This window comes from Rhamphochromis sp. 'chilingali' (genome assembly GCF_963969265.1).
Source record: "Rhamphochromis sp. 'chilingali' genome assembly, chromosome: 8".
NCBI classification, from domain to species: Eukaryota; Metazoa; Chordata; class Actinopteri; order Cichliformes; family Cichlidae; genus Rhamphochromis; species Rhamphochromis sp. 'chilingali'.
This window is the reverse complement of record NC_137935.1, coordinates 12,023,074-12,038,142: the sequence shown is the minus strand read 5'-3', so window position 1 is coordinate 12,038,142 and position 15,069 is coordinate 12,023,074. Positions and strand designations below refer to the sequence as shown.

General features: G+C 41.3%; 1 protein-coding gene across 2 annotated transcripts in view; it reads left to right on the top strand.

Annotated features, from left to right (window-relative positions):
• The window catches only part of nxn (nucleoredoxin), a 70,809-nt gene that overhangs the window by 4,187 nt on the left and 51,553 nt on the right, over window positions 1-15,069 (top strand). The window contains exon 1 of one of the 2 annotated variants that reach the window (XM_080888083.1): window positions 9,087-9,125. The exons of the other annotated variant lie outside the window; for it this stretch is intronic. Coding sequence (XP_080744209.1) covers window positions 9,102-9,125 — 24 coding nt within the window. The 5' untranslated portion in view covers window positions 9,087-9,101. Of the gene's footprint in view, window positions 1-9,086; window positions 9,126-15,069 lie in introns of those variants that run through there. 2 annotated transcript variants of the gene reach the window in all.

Below are 15,069 nucleotides of genomic sequence, written 5' to 3'. Positions count from 1 at the left end.
CTGATTAAATGCAGAAAGTAAAGAAAGTCTTCTGCCAGTCTTTATTTAATCTGTCCTTGGAGAGAAAAAGGTGAAACTGTCATGTTGTTCTGGTGGTTTCGTAATATGAATGTACTGAGAAGTGTAATTAGCCATTATATCTTGGTACCAAATGAATGAATTTAATTTTGCTCTCCCCTCATGTGCGTGTCTGCTTTTTATAAAGGTTACGCTCGGGTCAGTTATACACTGCATAATTGTGTATGCTTTGTTTGATAAGCTTTGTTTGAGCTGGTGGTCAGGCTACGGGTTCACAACACAGTTTCTAAACAGCACAGAGGACTCTCCACTTGTGCTCGTTTTGAGAGACCCTCGAGTAGCGAGTTCTTAGTGAATGGATGTCTGCTGTTGTTCAGAGATGGCCAGCTGTCTGACTTGCTGGCACTGCCTTACATGGACTTGTGCACCAGCAGCAGCAGAGAGACAGAGAGTTGCATGTAAATGAATTGAAGCCATGGCCAAAGTGATCTGAGAATCCAACTTTACTAAAGGGGGAGAACAAGCTGAGATGCTGCCAGAGTCGTTCCTGCAGGAGTGAGAGGGGGGAGGATCACATCGCAGGGAGAGAAAGGCCTCTTGTTCGACTCCTCCTGGTCGGCGGTTCTGCTGTGTGGCTGGCCCCCTGAGGCAGGACGCCCGCTCGCTCGGCTCGCAGCCAGGGGCGAAGGGTGCAAGGAGCCTCAGAGTGGGCTAAGGACACCTTTCATCAGTATGTCAGTGGTCTGCTGAAAACTGAATTGCACCCTGCCCATCATGCATCCTTCACTGTAACCAAAGAAGTGGCTTGAAAGAGTGGTTTGAACTGTTTTATCTGCAGGTGGTAATCCTCTGTTCTTGATCAGCTTTGCCTTTGGTTTCTGTGGCTTTGTGTTGTAGAGGTCTTCTGTTTTGGTCTGGGTTAATACTGGGACATTTTTGAGGCTTCTGTGATGTGGAAAATTCGCAGCGGAGAGACCGTGAGAGTTAAATGTCAGATTTAGAGATGTGTTCATCACAAATTTTGGCCCAGTCTTCCTGAACAGCTTGGCATACGATACATGAAACAGCTTATAAACTGACCTAAACTTGTACTATAAGTGAAAGCAAAAGGCCATCACTAAATGTGTCAAGATGTGTCAAACTCAAAGATGACTTGCACAAAAACTAAAAAACAACACAGATGGAGCAAATGTGAGAAGGTTGACAAAAGTGTCTGCACATTGCCTTGCCTAATCCGTACGTCTTAGATTTCTTCATTAGAGGTTTTAGTACGTGGTAGGGCTGGGCTATATCATACCGTTCACGGTAATACCGGTGTAATTTTGGGCAACGATAGGAAAATGAAATATCGCGATAGAATATGGGTAAAACGCGCATGCGCAGTGCCTATGTTTACATACGCACATGGCGGCAACGCAGAATGAGAAGAGCGAAAGTGGATCGTTAAATGAAACGGATGAACCAGAATTGGTTTGTAAAAAAGCTGCAACTTCAGTGGTGTGGAACTGGTTTAGCTTTCATGCGTCAGATACACAACCAAGCACTATTTTTGGTAGCGCATGCTAGCGGTCCGTCGTTATTACCGCGTTGTTTGGAAAATACAGCACACTTAAAATCAATCCTTTGATTTTTCTGAAAATCAACAGTGCCCCTCATAATCCCGTGTGCCTTATGAATTCTGGTTGTGTTTACTGACCTCGAAACAATTTTATGTCGTACATGGGGCTCGAAAATCTGTCAAATGTTTTAGTACGACTTTGCTAAGCTACGAAGCCGCACCGCTTGATGGATTGTCGGAGCATTACGGCTGTCTTAGGCAGGCACCTCGCGGCGTGATACGTACTGTGCTTCAACATAATATTACCGTATTGTGTGTTTATAACCTCTTTTTAAGTTTTGTGGATATTATACATGGTTATGCTGAGGATGTGTCGGCCAGTTTCCACTGGAAATGCCTTTTGGTTAAACTGTCAGCAAGGAATTTGCACTGTTACATTTTTATATAACTTTAATGCACATAAAAAAACAGCTGCTTGTTTAAGTGAAAATACATTGATGGGGTTTTTTGCACTAATAAAGTTGTGGAGTTGTAAAGCATTTTGTCTAGTGTCAGTTATATCGTCAGTTATCATTATCGCAAATTATCAAATGTATATCGTGATAAATATTTTTTGGTCATATCGCCCTGTACATGGTATGAAGTTGGCTATGCAATTAAAGTGAATGAGCTGATTCTTACTTTAAAACATTTCACCTGTGTAGGTTGCACGACCAAATCTTAAAATCAGTTAAACTGAAGTTTTGTTACACTCCCCGAGAGAGTTTAATTGATACTTTTTGTGGAATATAAAGCCAGAGAGAGTTTTTAAGAGCAGAAACCTCTAATCTTCACACTGGTTCTTGGCATTTTTTTTTTTTCTTATACATTCAGATTTCTGACGTCTAAAAATATAGTACTACCTAGCTTCATGCACAGTGTTTACTTCTCCAGCATGGTTCATGGCTCAGGGGTCTGACACTGACATTATGCTGGAAGATAACGGTAATTTTATCTAAATTGCATGAAAGAGCACAATTACCTCATTCATCAGGCATTAATTTAATCACAATGTGCAGTTTGAACTTCAGCTGTACTTGCTTTCAGTCTTTTTATTTCTGTTTCTGTCAGCACAACAGCTTTAAGCTTTTTATTTTATTGATTTATTTATTTTACATTTTAGTAAATAACTTATGGCATGTTTCTGTAATATAATTCACATGCAGTTCTCACCATTTGGTTTGGCCCCGTTTCTGACCACAAACTGACCTTGGAGAAACTGTTACCTTGACTCCGGCTGTAAGGGTGCATGTCTGGCTGCAGAGCTGTACTTTAATGAGACTCCATTGTCCTGCAGCTGTGAGGCCTTGCTCCTGTGCGCCATGTTTGACAAAAGCTTATGTAAAGAATGTGCGCAGACACCTGCTCCACTGAAGCCGTTCAGGGCCACGGGGCATGGAAATTGTGTGTTTGGACCCGAGATACTCAGCAGTGCCAACTGTTACTTCTCACAGCACCGAGCTTGTATTACTGTCTCCTTTCACTGCCCATTGTGGCCTCTTTACTTGGAGAGCTGTAATATTATGAGAGACGACAATGGAGATTTCATCAGAGGTGAAGTTGAGTGGCTTAAGTTACCCAAGTGAGAGTTTGGCGAAAAGTCGCATTATGTGTCTCGTAAAACTCTTTCCCCCTTGCAACTCTATCTGTTTTTACTTCCGTTATCTACCCGTTCAGTGACAACACACAATGGCTGTAAGGCTGCGACCTCTGACTGTGGTCCATGAACCACTGAAACGATACTCTGAGACTGACTTTTCCTCTTTGTCCCGCGTTCTCCGGCTGGATCGCTAGTGGACAGTGTGTGGTTTTCAGCCAGGACTTTCCAAAGTGGAGTGACGTTAAAGATAATAGATGTGGCTAATGTGTTCACCACAGTGTCTGCTGTAGCTCTCTATGAGAACAACAGATGATTCATTTAGCCCTGTACGTTATCCCAAAACCACCCTATTTGTGACATATACTAGTAAAATAATCCAAACCAATGCAGCAGAAAGTTCAGCATGCATCACTCAAAATTAATTTTGGGTTCCACTGATGACAGCAAAGCGGCTTAGACCGAACTCTTTTCCATGGGAATAAGCAGATGGTTGTTACTTCAACGGGTGAAGCCACCATCATCTGTTATGGTTTATTGCTGCTGTATCAGAGTTTGTTCTCCTTTTCTCTGAGCTGAGAGCGCTTCATGGATGGGTTGGCTTGCCCGGACCCTCCCCCCAGTCAATCCTCCGGTCTGTAATTGCCCCGCACCGCAGCTCAGCAGCCCTTTCCAACATAATAACAGCATAGCCGCCCCAGGGGCATCCTGCCATCCAGAGCTGTCCTTTGTCTTGCTGTTATCTCTCCTAGATTGAATGTTGGCTCTTTGTGATTTCTCAGTTTTCCCCTCTACATTTCCAGTGATCATATTTCCTGAGCTAAATGAAAAAGATGCATTTATGGATACGAAATTTGGGCTGTGTAGGATTGCTACAAATTTTCATCGTCACCGCTAACAAACCATAAAATCTATCTCATGTAGGATATCTGTTGCATCGGTCAGACGGGATGCTGATTTGATGTAAATTTATTCATAGTTTTAAGATTTCTGGCATGACAAGTTTCCCTCTGGACGATAGCCTTTTCACTTCCATGTGACCGCCACCCTGCTTCCCCGGTTGTGTGCACTGTTGTGTGTACACGCAAGCTGTAAACCCCCTGCTGTCTGTGGTATTTTCATTCAAGTGTAAGTGTTCCTGCAGCTCCTGCTGCTGTCTGTAAAGAAGCTCGTCGTACAAAGAGACCCAGTGTCTCAGCATGTAGCATGGCACGGTGGCATCAGCTCTGCTTTCTCGCCCGGTTTAGCTGTTGCATGCGGCAAGTACTTTTTTTTTTTTTTTTTTTTTTTTTTTTTTTTTTTTTTTTTTAATCTCACATACGAAGCATTCCCTCTGACAAAGTTAAGAAAGGGTATGTTGAATTCTGACAGCGGCAGGCTGTTGCTTAACTAGAAATTTTAATCAATTCCATTTATGTACTTGCAATTACAGCTGGTCTATGAAATAGTTGTAGAAAAGCTCAAACAGTAGAAACAACATCCAAGAGCAGCAAGCATCAGTTAGGATTGCAATTTGATGTCTAACCAGCTGAAATAAGTTATTGATTCAAATTGTTAAAATGATTACCTAAAAGTTCAGAAAAACAGTTGCTGAATAAAATATTGTAAAGTGAGGACAGGACCAGAAATGATGACCACTTCTTCCTCTGTATTCTTATGGACTTTGTGGGATTCCTAATGCTGCATGACAGAAGACAGAGTAGCATCCAGCTCTTTGAGAAGTTTGAAAGATGAATTTCCTGTAAGACAAGGCCAATGCAGTGCATCTCATTTTATTGCCTGTCATTGCAGTAACAGAGTAGAATTGTAATATTGTGGATTGATTTGTGAGGCAGACCCTTTTAAAGTTAAAGCTCTTTTGGCTTTTGAATTATTCTTTTCACTTAAGACTGCATTCTCTTCATTTTAGATTTTCTTTTTTCATATAAGAACATTTAAACATTTTGGAGATCTGTTCATTTGCTTTCTGACTCAAGTATAGATGAGAAGATCAATACTGCTCTAATATTTGCATGGCCAACATGGAGCTGTTATTATACTGGAGCACAAAGATTAGAAAACGAGTGGGAAAAATCTGACTATGGTGGATCTCAGAGTCTTCTCATCTTATTCTCATTAAAAAGGCAAATACACCGGTCACCCACACCATTAAAATCACTCAAATAGACTGCTGGGTTCAAGTTGATCTGGATTTTGACAAGAGCCATCCACTCCTCGCCTGTACCTGTACATTGTTGCAAACCAAGCGTACCCCCTTTGGCAGTGGTCCTCAACAACAGTGGCCTCCCCAGAATTCAAGGAATGGCATGAGCAGGACAACAGAGACCGAAGCATTGACTTGATATCCAAAGTCCCCGGATCCCACTTTGATAAAGTGTGGAACAATTCTTGAACATGCAGCTTAGGAGGACTTGGGAGCCTGTGGTGTCAGGCACCAAAGTCCACACCTAACACATCCTTTTTTTAACTTTAACTAGCAAAACAAGGGCGACCTGCACACGATTATATAAATGATTAAACCGTTGTGGCTGTATTTCCCAAAATGCAGAGCTGTTCCTTTTAGGGAAACTTTGACAGGCAATAACTTGACAGTATATTCAATGTGCCACATCTCATCAGTTATCAGTGGTATCCTTTCAGCATGGGCACTTTCCAACTCTCAGTTACTCAGCAACAAGATGTTCTCTGAGCACCAGGGGAAACTGAACAATATTAAAATCCAGAAATAGCTTTGTCACAGTCTTTTTGACAGTTTGCAGAAACTTCCATTACCTAACCCTTTGCCCAGGCCCAGAAACCCCGTCTTCTTTTTCTGCTTCTTCAATTTAAACGTCTCGTTTGCACGACTCTTTTAACCCCCTGCTGTTTTAAGGGTTTTATCCGCATGTAATGTTTTGACCTTGCTGATCTCGCATAATTCAGATTAGCTGGTTCTAACTGATGGCTGATCCTTACTTTTCTCCTACACAGATGCCACATTTACAGTGAGTTGTTAATCTCCTGTAGGATAATGAGGCAGCTGAGGATGTATCATATGTCTAATAAGATCCGATGCCAATGCAGACATGCTTCCCAAGAGTCTTTTCCATAATATTGAATCAGCTTTTTCAGTCTTTGCGGTTTAGCTCAGAAGCAAGTTGAGTTTTATAAATTGCAGAAAGGATGAAGAAATATAGGTGAGCATCTTCAAATGTACTTTTTGTCAGACCTCAGCATCCCAATAAGACTCAGTAGTTGTGTGTGACTAATTTAAATGCCATTCTTGCTAAGTTGGCATGTTTGGTTTTTTTTAGAAAAAGTGAATAAAATTGAGGAGAGTCTAGCTGAAGCAGATCTCCATGGCCTGTAGTTAGCTCATTATTTTGGTAATAACCAGAGAGTCACTTGGAATCATTTGCAGATGCACCCACCAGCTCCGGCAGGAGATTGCACACAAATAAGCATACTTGTACTTGGAACATTTAATGTGTTTCTGTTTCAATTATCACGCTAAATATCCAAAATCATCTGCAGCCAGGTTCACTGAGTTTACCTCGCCTGTGTTATTTGACACCATTGCAACAACACGCTCCCCACATAATTGCACATTATATCTTCTTTGGACAAATGGATATGTTGATATTCCCACTTGGTGTGTGTTTCTGTGCACATGTCACATGATTCTGTAGAATACATTTGTGAGCTATTACTCAAGGTCACCAGTGGGCAAGCTAATCTGGAGAGCAAATAATGGTGCTGCAGTGCTCCCCATAAATTGATTCATGCTGTTGCATTATCAGTTGCATTACACTAACAATAAGAAACTGTTTATTTTGGAGCTGGTTTATTCCTACTGAAAGTCCGTCACCAAGGTAACAGTATGGCACAGATTGTCTTGCCTGCTTTTTGTCAGTTAGTGTGTTTTTTGTTTTTTTGTTTTTTGGGGGGGGGTTGTTTTTTTTGGGGGGGTTTTGTACTTGATTACATGATTATCCATCCATCCATTCTCTTCCACTTATTCTCATCAGGGTCGCAGGAGGGTAGAGCTTATCCCAGCTACCATAGGGTGAGAGGCACAGTACACCCTAGACAGGTCACCAGTCTATCACAGAGAAAAAGACAACTATTCACACGGACATTCACACCTATGGGCAATTTAGATTCACCACTTAAACTAACCCCACTAATTCCATGTCTTTGGACTGTGGGAGGAAGGCTGAGTACCCGGAGATAACCCACGCAAACATAGGGAGAACATGCAAACTCCACACAGAAAGGACCCGGGCAGATGGTGAAGGACTCGGGACCTTCCTGCTGTGAGGCAACAGTACTAACCACCACGCCAAATTATTTCTACTGAAATTTTTTTGGGGCATTATACAGTAAATGCATGTTGTCTGTAAAGTTGCTGTGATCAGTACTTTTATATGTAATAAAAGCAGCAACCACAAGCACTAAAAAATAGGCTGTTTGAAATTTCAAAAAATGTTGGTACAAAAGCTAGGCAGTCTAATTAATGCCCATGCTTTTTGACAACTGGAGGGTAGGTGAATTTTTATACAGCCTTAATACAATTGTATTGCATTTAATACAAAGGCTCATATATTTGCAAGTTATAATTAAAGGTGTGCTTACTTTGTGTGCCAGGTGCGTGCCCTTTTAACTTTCAGCTTTGAGCATTTGTTATACAAAGGTCAGGTCAAGATACCAGGAATTTAGCATTTAGCAGAATTTAACAACACCGAAAGAATTACACGAGGCTTGATACACAGTTTAATACCAAGGTAAAAAGTGTCATCAACTGTTTTAAAGCTCTGACTTTGTTGTAGCAGGCCATTGACATGAAATGTTAACATTATATTTTGTTGTTGTTTACAGGACACAGTCTGAAATGTTATGACAGTTGCTAAGAAACTTACTAATATTAGATACTACACTACATTATTACTATACAGCATTGCCGAAATTTTAGTTTGTTGCTTTACAGAGTTAATCCCCATTAACCTTCATGTTTAGGTGCATGGTGTTCTGTAACCGCAAAGCCTTCTAAATTGTATGCTGTAACCTGAGCAGCCTCATTTCACTTACAGAAGATTTACACCGACAATACCTATAGTACTTACATAAAAATCTTTTTTTTCCTCCAAATTTTGAAACGGGTATCATCCCTAACAAACATAGTGTAAATTGGTGTTTTAGTTTTTCTATTAAGTATGTTTAATGTAAAATAAGTACCCATCTGTTTTACATAATGCCAAGTGACGAAGGAAGCTTGCTAACCAGGCTAGCTAGCGCAGACAGCGCTGATAATGCCCCTGCTCTGCATGGTTATCTCTGGCTTCAAAAAGCAGCAGCGATAGCAGGTAAAATATCACTGTTTTGACTCGCTCTCATCTTTCTCTTTAGAGACGTTTCTGTCTTTTAACAGGAAGTTTGCGTGTATGCGGAAACCTTTCTGTATGGAGCTAGCAGGGGGATGGCTGGGGAAAATATTGATTCATTTAGGAGGTGCAGACTTACATATTTCCCTCACAGTTGGTAGAGAGCAAAGAATTAACTTAACCCTTTTCCTTTTGGAGCATTTGTCAGGTGGACACAATCTTGGAGAACTTGTGTTTTCAGACTGCAAAGATTATTTTTTTTCCTTTTTAATTCAAAGCTTGCTTTCTATGTTTTAGTGACAGCCCGCGTTTTTATTGTAATGCTGTAGACCTGTATTGAATTGTATGGTGCTGTTTTGTTTGTTCACATCAGCTGCAAATAAAGCAAACACGCAGAGAACTCGACCTTGCTGCTGACAAACACACGATTTCTGTATAATGCACAACAGCAACAGGCCAGAAGAAACACTGACGGCAGCCCATATGGAGGTGTTGGCTGTAACTGGGGAGAAAATGAGAAGAAGGATTCATGAAGGGAGAGCAACGCTGTCAGGTAGTAAATGTCACGAGAGGTGCTTACTATCCAAGAACGAGGGTTTCTCATTTAGTAGTCTAGGATGCATGCTAGAAGTAGGCTTGTAGAGACCAAGAGAGGCTCGCTTGTGTATTTCTTCACTCATCACATCCTATTTTGGAATCCGTTACATCTTTGTTCTGTAAAAACAAAAACACCACATGCATTCCTGCTCATGTAGTTGCTCTGAGGAATGTGTTCCTCAGAAAAGGCTCTCACAAATCATCAGACACTTTTAGTGGTTGAAAGTAGACCCCCTGCTGAGGCTGTGCTGTGGCTTAGCTCTGTTTCTGTGTTGGAGGCTAATCGCTGTTTTTATTAGTCTTTTTTTTTTACCCAATCTGTTCGCATGAAGCCTCAATCCCATGGCCACGTTGAATGAAAGGGTTTATCAGCTTAAGCCTGTTGTAAGGAGCACGAGAGGTCTCATCTTTTCACTGAGGAACGAGAGCAACCCTCGGACACAAGTGTCCGGGCAATTACGAGACGCGGGGGCCTCAAAGAGAGATTACTGGCACACAGAGTTGTGGCCGGCTTCTTTCTTGTCCTGTGCATTGTTCGCTCAGTGCTGAGACATGTTATGATTGGTGCTATGTTCTCAAAGGGCCTTGGAGGGAGGGAGATGACTGAATGCAGTCATGGGGCTCTTATCTGGGGAAGATTCAATGGATGCAGCATCAAATTATGGCTTTTTAAATAGTCACTGGCTAAACTGTTTCCCTAATGTGACGTGATGGCTGCAAATTCAGAGGCGGTGAGGGGTTTGGGGTTTTTGTTTTTTTTTGTTTTTTCATGGTCTGGACGTTGAGCTGTGAACATGTTCAAACGTCCATTGTGGCCTGTTTTGACTTTGTTTATCATGTAAACACAATACTTTGCTTTGTGAAGAAGCTTGCTCGCTATCTAATCGCCCTTTATGGTGTTATGGGTGGATGCTTGGCCTGGTCTTGGCACATCAAGGTTTTGATTATGAGCTAGTACAGATGTTGTTCCAACATTAGCTGTTAAGTGCTATTCAGCACTAAAGTATCTATGTGAGAGGGACCATGAGAGGCAGGTGAAAGCTCTGGGGAGGGGGGGAGTAGAAGGTCAAAGGACAGTGGGGCTTCTTTTTGTTGTTGTTGTTGTTGTTAAGCTCTTACAACAGAAATCCCCATCCTAATATAGCCCATCATAGTGTTTGTGGCAGGGGTATTGGACCTTCACAATAGGGCTGCACGATTTTGCATAAAATGAGAATCACGATTTTTTTTTGGCTTAGAATTGAGATCACGATTCTCTTTTCCAGTATAAATATTTATTGCACTTATTAACTGCACATCAACTTTGTAACAGTTGAGACTGAACATAAAAACAATAAATAAACATAAAAACAACAAATGTCTCACGTTTTGTTGTTGCCGCAAAATGTTGTACTGCTTGAAATTCCGTCTCCACCGTTGCTCGACACTGCGTGTATAGAGCAGGTAGTGCAACAATAGAAAAATAGTTGCAGGACGGCACTGTGTAGCGTTTGTCTAGGGTGTTGATCATTTTCCTAAATCCCTCGTTTTGCACAGTGTTGATGGGAGCCATATCTTTGGTCAGGTGATACGTGATAGTCGTAATTTCTTTGTGCCTGCGGGAGTTCGACGGTTATGGGGAGGCGCTGTATAAGGTTCCCGTTATTGATGTTTGGGTGGTTGACCTTCTTCTGTCACTTTCTCGTCATCCCTGACGTGCTCTCCGTTGTTTTTTTTCCCTGCTAATTTTAGCAGCCAGCTTCTGTATCACGCGGTATAAGGCTCCGCCCTTGTCATTTGTTGAGCAGGAAGAGTGAGCGCTTGTTTTCATGCAGATTACGTCCCGGATCAAAATGCGGTACAATTGTCGTCTTTTTTTTTTCTTTTTCTTTTTTTTTAATCGTTGTCATTTGGAAATGAGATCGCACATACGTATGAATCAAGATCGCGATTTTCTAACGATTAATCGTGCAGCCCTACTTCACAATGTCACTGATTTATCATCCAAACCTTGGTGTCGGCTGAAAATCTCCTGGTTGACTGCCATTGGTTTATTGCCAATCCAACTCCTTTCACTGATAGGAGTGTTAATGGGTGGCTTCTTATCAGCTGTGTGGTCCTTTGTATCTAGATCAACTTCTATAAATTTGTTTGACTGAGTTAATGCTCCTATGAAAAATTATTTTTCTTTCTCTTGAACATAAGGGGGGATATACATCATAGAGAGAAGGGGAAAAAGCTGAGACTTTGGCTACGTTCACACTGCAGGTCTTAATGCTCAATTCCGATTTTTTTTGATCAAATACGATTTTTTTTTTGTCTGCTCGTTCACACTACAAATAAAATGCGACAGCAAACGTCCTCCAGTGTGAACGCTCAAAGCGGCCCGCACGCGCAAAAGAAGATGTAACACTGTCTAAACTGGTCTCTGTTTAGACCCAGAGCAAACAGTATTGTTTGACTGATGCCCCCTAATATAAAGACTTCGGATTTTATGTTTCCCAGTTTTTGCTTTAAGTTATTTTGTTATTTACATAATAATGTAACTAACCTAACAATTATCCTTATTGCTGTTTTAGAGAGGAGCGGTGCTTCAAAGGATAGTTGCAGATTTCTGTCAGAATCTGCAGATTATACAGTACAAATAAAATATTCACGTTGTCTTCCCAACAGTTTCACTGACATCTACACTGGATGGCCAGGAAGCGTTCACGATGTCTTCGCGGGCGCTTCTCCGGCGCTGATAATTAGCGTCTGTCTTGTGTCAGTGACGTAAAAGACGGATTTAATGTGACATGACCGTTCAAACAGCAGTCGCTTTCTAAAACAATGGATATGTATCGGATTCAGTACCACATACGAAAGTGACCCAGATCGGATTTGAAAATATCGGATTTGTGCCGTTCACACTGTCATACCATGATCAGATATGGGTCGCATAGGGTAAAAAAAAAAAAAAATCGGATTTGATGCGCTTTCGCCTGCAGTGTGAACGTAGCCTTTTCCTACTGATGTGTCCCTATAGACTATGTCAGAACTCATCTCTACAAGGTGAAAGCTTTAGTAAAAGTAAGCTGTAAAAATCACCACTTTTTGTATTCAAAGTGTTGCTGTAACATTGCTGTGAAGAACTGTGTATTGCTGAGGTGCACTGATCAGCATGTGTTATCATTTAGGGCTTAGTCACACAAACCAGTTAGCAACCATCTGACAACTGCTGGACTCGAGGGAAAAATCTGTATCCCCCAACCTGTTGGCGACTGGTTCCTGGCTGTCGTCAGTGAAATCAGTCACACAGAGGGTGCTGAACCTCTTTGGTTTTCTTTAGTTGCAAGCAGATTAAGGGAATACACACTTTCCCTAGTAACTGGAGGCTACCAGAGGGTCACAGGCTATTCTCAAGAGTAGCATGAATGGGGCTTTGGCAGTTGATTTCACAGCCTGTTTGCTCTCATTCTGTACCTGTTAAAATTTTAATGTAGTATGGTACTTCAAATGGGGTTAAAAGTTATAGTAGTAGTTACAAAAAGGATGTACAGTATTGAACTTTTATAGATTAGCAGCAAAAATCTAACCTGTTTCATATAGCTCCTGTGTTATAGTCAGGGATTTGATATTATATAGACCTGTTTAGCTTATTTCTATTTCTGGCTTTAACACAAATCATCACAAAACTGTTGTAAATCTTGTTGAAGGTTCTTGATTTCACTCTTCACAGTTTGGCTCAAATTCAGCATTTCATGTCTGAATTTCTTCCAACAATCTGATGTGAAATGAAAAATACTGTCGTGATTTTATTTTTTCAAACTTCACTTTAATTTACACCCACACACATCCCTCCACGTGATTTTAAACAGTAAAGGCTTGAAATCGAATTCCAGTGCTCTTACTTTGGTGTGGCATCAGGAGTGACAGTGCCTCTGTAATTTCATTACTTCACATCTTTGGGTGTTAGTTGAAATGGCCAATAGTCAAGATGTAAAGCAAATACTGGCACACAAGACCAACATTGTTGTTAAAATTGGGAACTATTCCCCTGAAGACATTAAAAAGTAATGCGCTGTAATCTCCCTCAAGCAGCTACACTGAGTGCAAACAAAATAGTAGTTCATGTTTTGACATGTATGTATTTTTTGGGGGCATTTATCCTTGACATTAAAAGGACTGGAGGCCTCCATTTTTATTTATTTTCTTACATAGTTACTTGTTTAAAGGACATGAACTCTGAGAAAGAAGACAAACTTAAAGCGTGCACCTTTCTGCTTGTGCGACTTGTAGCCTGTGAGGTGTTAAATCGAGTCAGGAGACCATGCGAGTGCAGGGAGTGGGTAAACACAGACGAAATACTTAACCCTCCCTGCGCTCCTCCGCTCACCACTATGTCACTCGCCACCTGCTCATTTGACAGCACTGCTGCTTTTGGAAGCAGCAGGTGTGCTTTTAAGTCCAAAGGTAGCAGGTTCCGCTCCGACAACCTCGGCTTCTGTTGTGGTCGCTTTTTGTAAAGGCGGAGTATAGAATGCTGAGATCATTACATGTCTTTAGTTTAGCCGCATCAATGGTGCACTGTTTGTTCTCCACAGAAACTTAGAAAGCCGATGAAGTGAAGCTGAAATAAGTCAGATGATGGTTTTGTGTCAGGAATGCCAGGGTTTCTGCCAAAGCCTATACCTATTCATCTTCTCTCTATCTATCATATAATTATGGTGCACAGCTAGAGCCAAAGGTATGTACTTTGACTAAAAGAGGGAGAATAAAACTAAAGAATTATTGTTGCAAATGAAAATGACTGCTCTTTCTTTCTTTCTTTCTTTCTTTCTTTCTTTCTTTCTTTCTTTCTGAAATGTAGTCAGGCTCAAAGAGAGGAGGGGGGTGAAAAGGCACAGTTCTGTTCTGGGATTCTTTTTTGGAGTGCAAAGAGTAGCTCTTTGTAGCTGAAACCCCCACATGTGGAATCATTTCTCTCGTGTCCACAGACTTCGCTGTGTGGCCGAACCCCCTGAGAAACAAAGGCTTCTTCATCACTTCATCACTTTTCCTCGACACTCTGTTGCTCCAGGTGTTCACCCTCTAAGCTGTTGAGATGAACTGTAGATAGGAGGCTTGTCCAAAAATACATTTTTTTTTAAAAACTGGAGGGAGGAGAAATGCTGGCCAAAGCGTGCTGCAAGCCTGTCAAAATTCTCACAGGTACTTAATAAAGCTCTGCTTTTCCTCATCTGGACTTCTTTAAGCTTGAGAGGCTGACTGAGTGCGAGGAATCCACTCTGCTTTGTTGTGGTGAGGGGAAAAGAAATCTGGGCAGGGTCCTGCCAGTTGGGTGGAGATGGGTTCATAATGTATGCTGTAATTGCCCTGCATAATTATTGGCATCAGGGGATAATCACACAGGGCAACACAGGCAGCGTTATCTACATCAATTGTGCTTGGTATGGTGACATTAGGGGTTTTTTTTTTTTTTTGTTTTTTTTTCTGTTGTCTTCTTTTTTCCTGCAAAGCGGAGTCTCTCTTGTAAAACAGTTTGTGGTCTCAGTAGGACTTCCTGGTAAAATAAAGGTAATAAATAAAATCAGAGCTGAAGCTTTAGACAGTTTGCTGTCCAGAAGAAGGTATGATGTTTCAGGAATGACGGTGGTTCTGTTTTTTCAAGAAGGGAGGTGTATATTTTCATGATTTCTAGACCTCCTCTCACATGTTCTCCCTTTGTCCATTCTCAGAAACTGAAAGCACAGCCAAGTTAAATATCTGGCGTGGACTCAAAGCTCTGAATATTTCTGCACAAAGCCAAACGATTTATAGAAGTTCATGGATGGAGATAACAGATCGCATGTTGTATATGTGGCTATTTAGTTGCCAGTGTTAATGGGTGGGTGTACCAAGCGCTGCCGTGGAATATAAGGTAATAATACACTGGGGTTTCT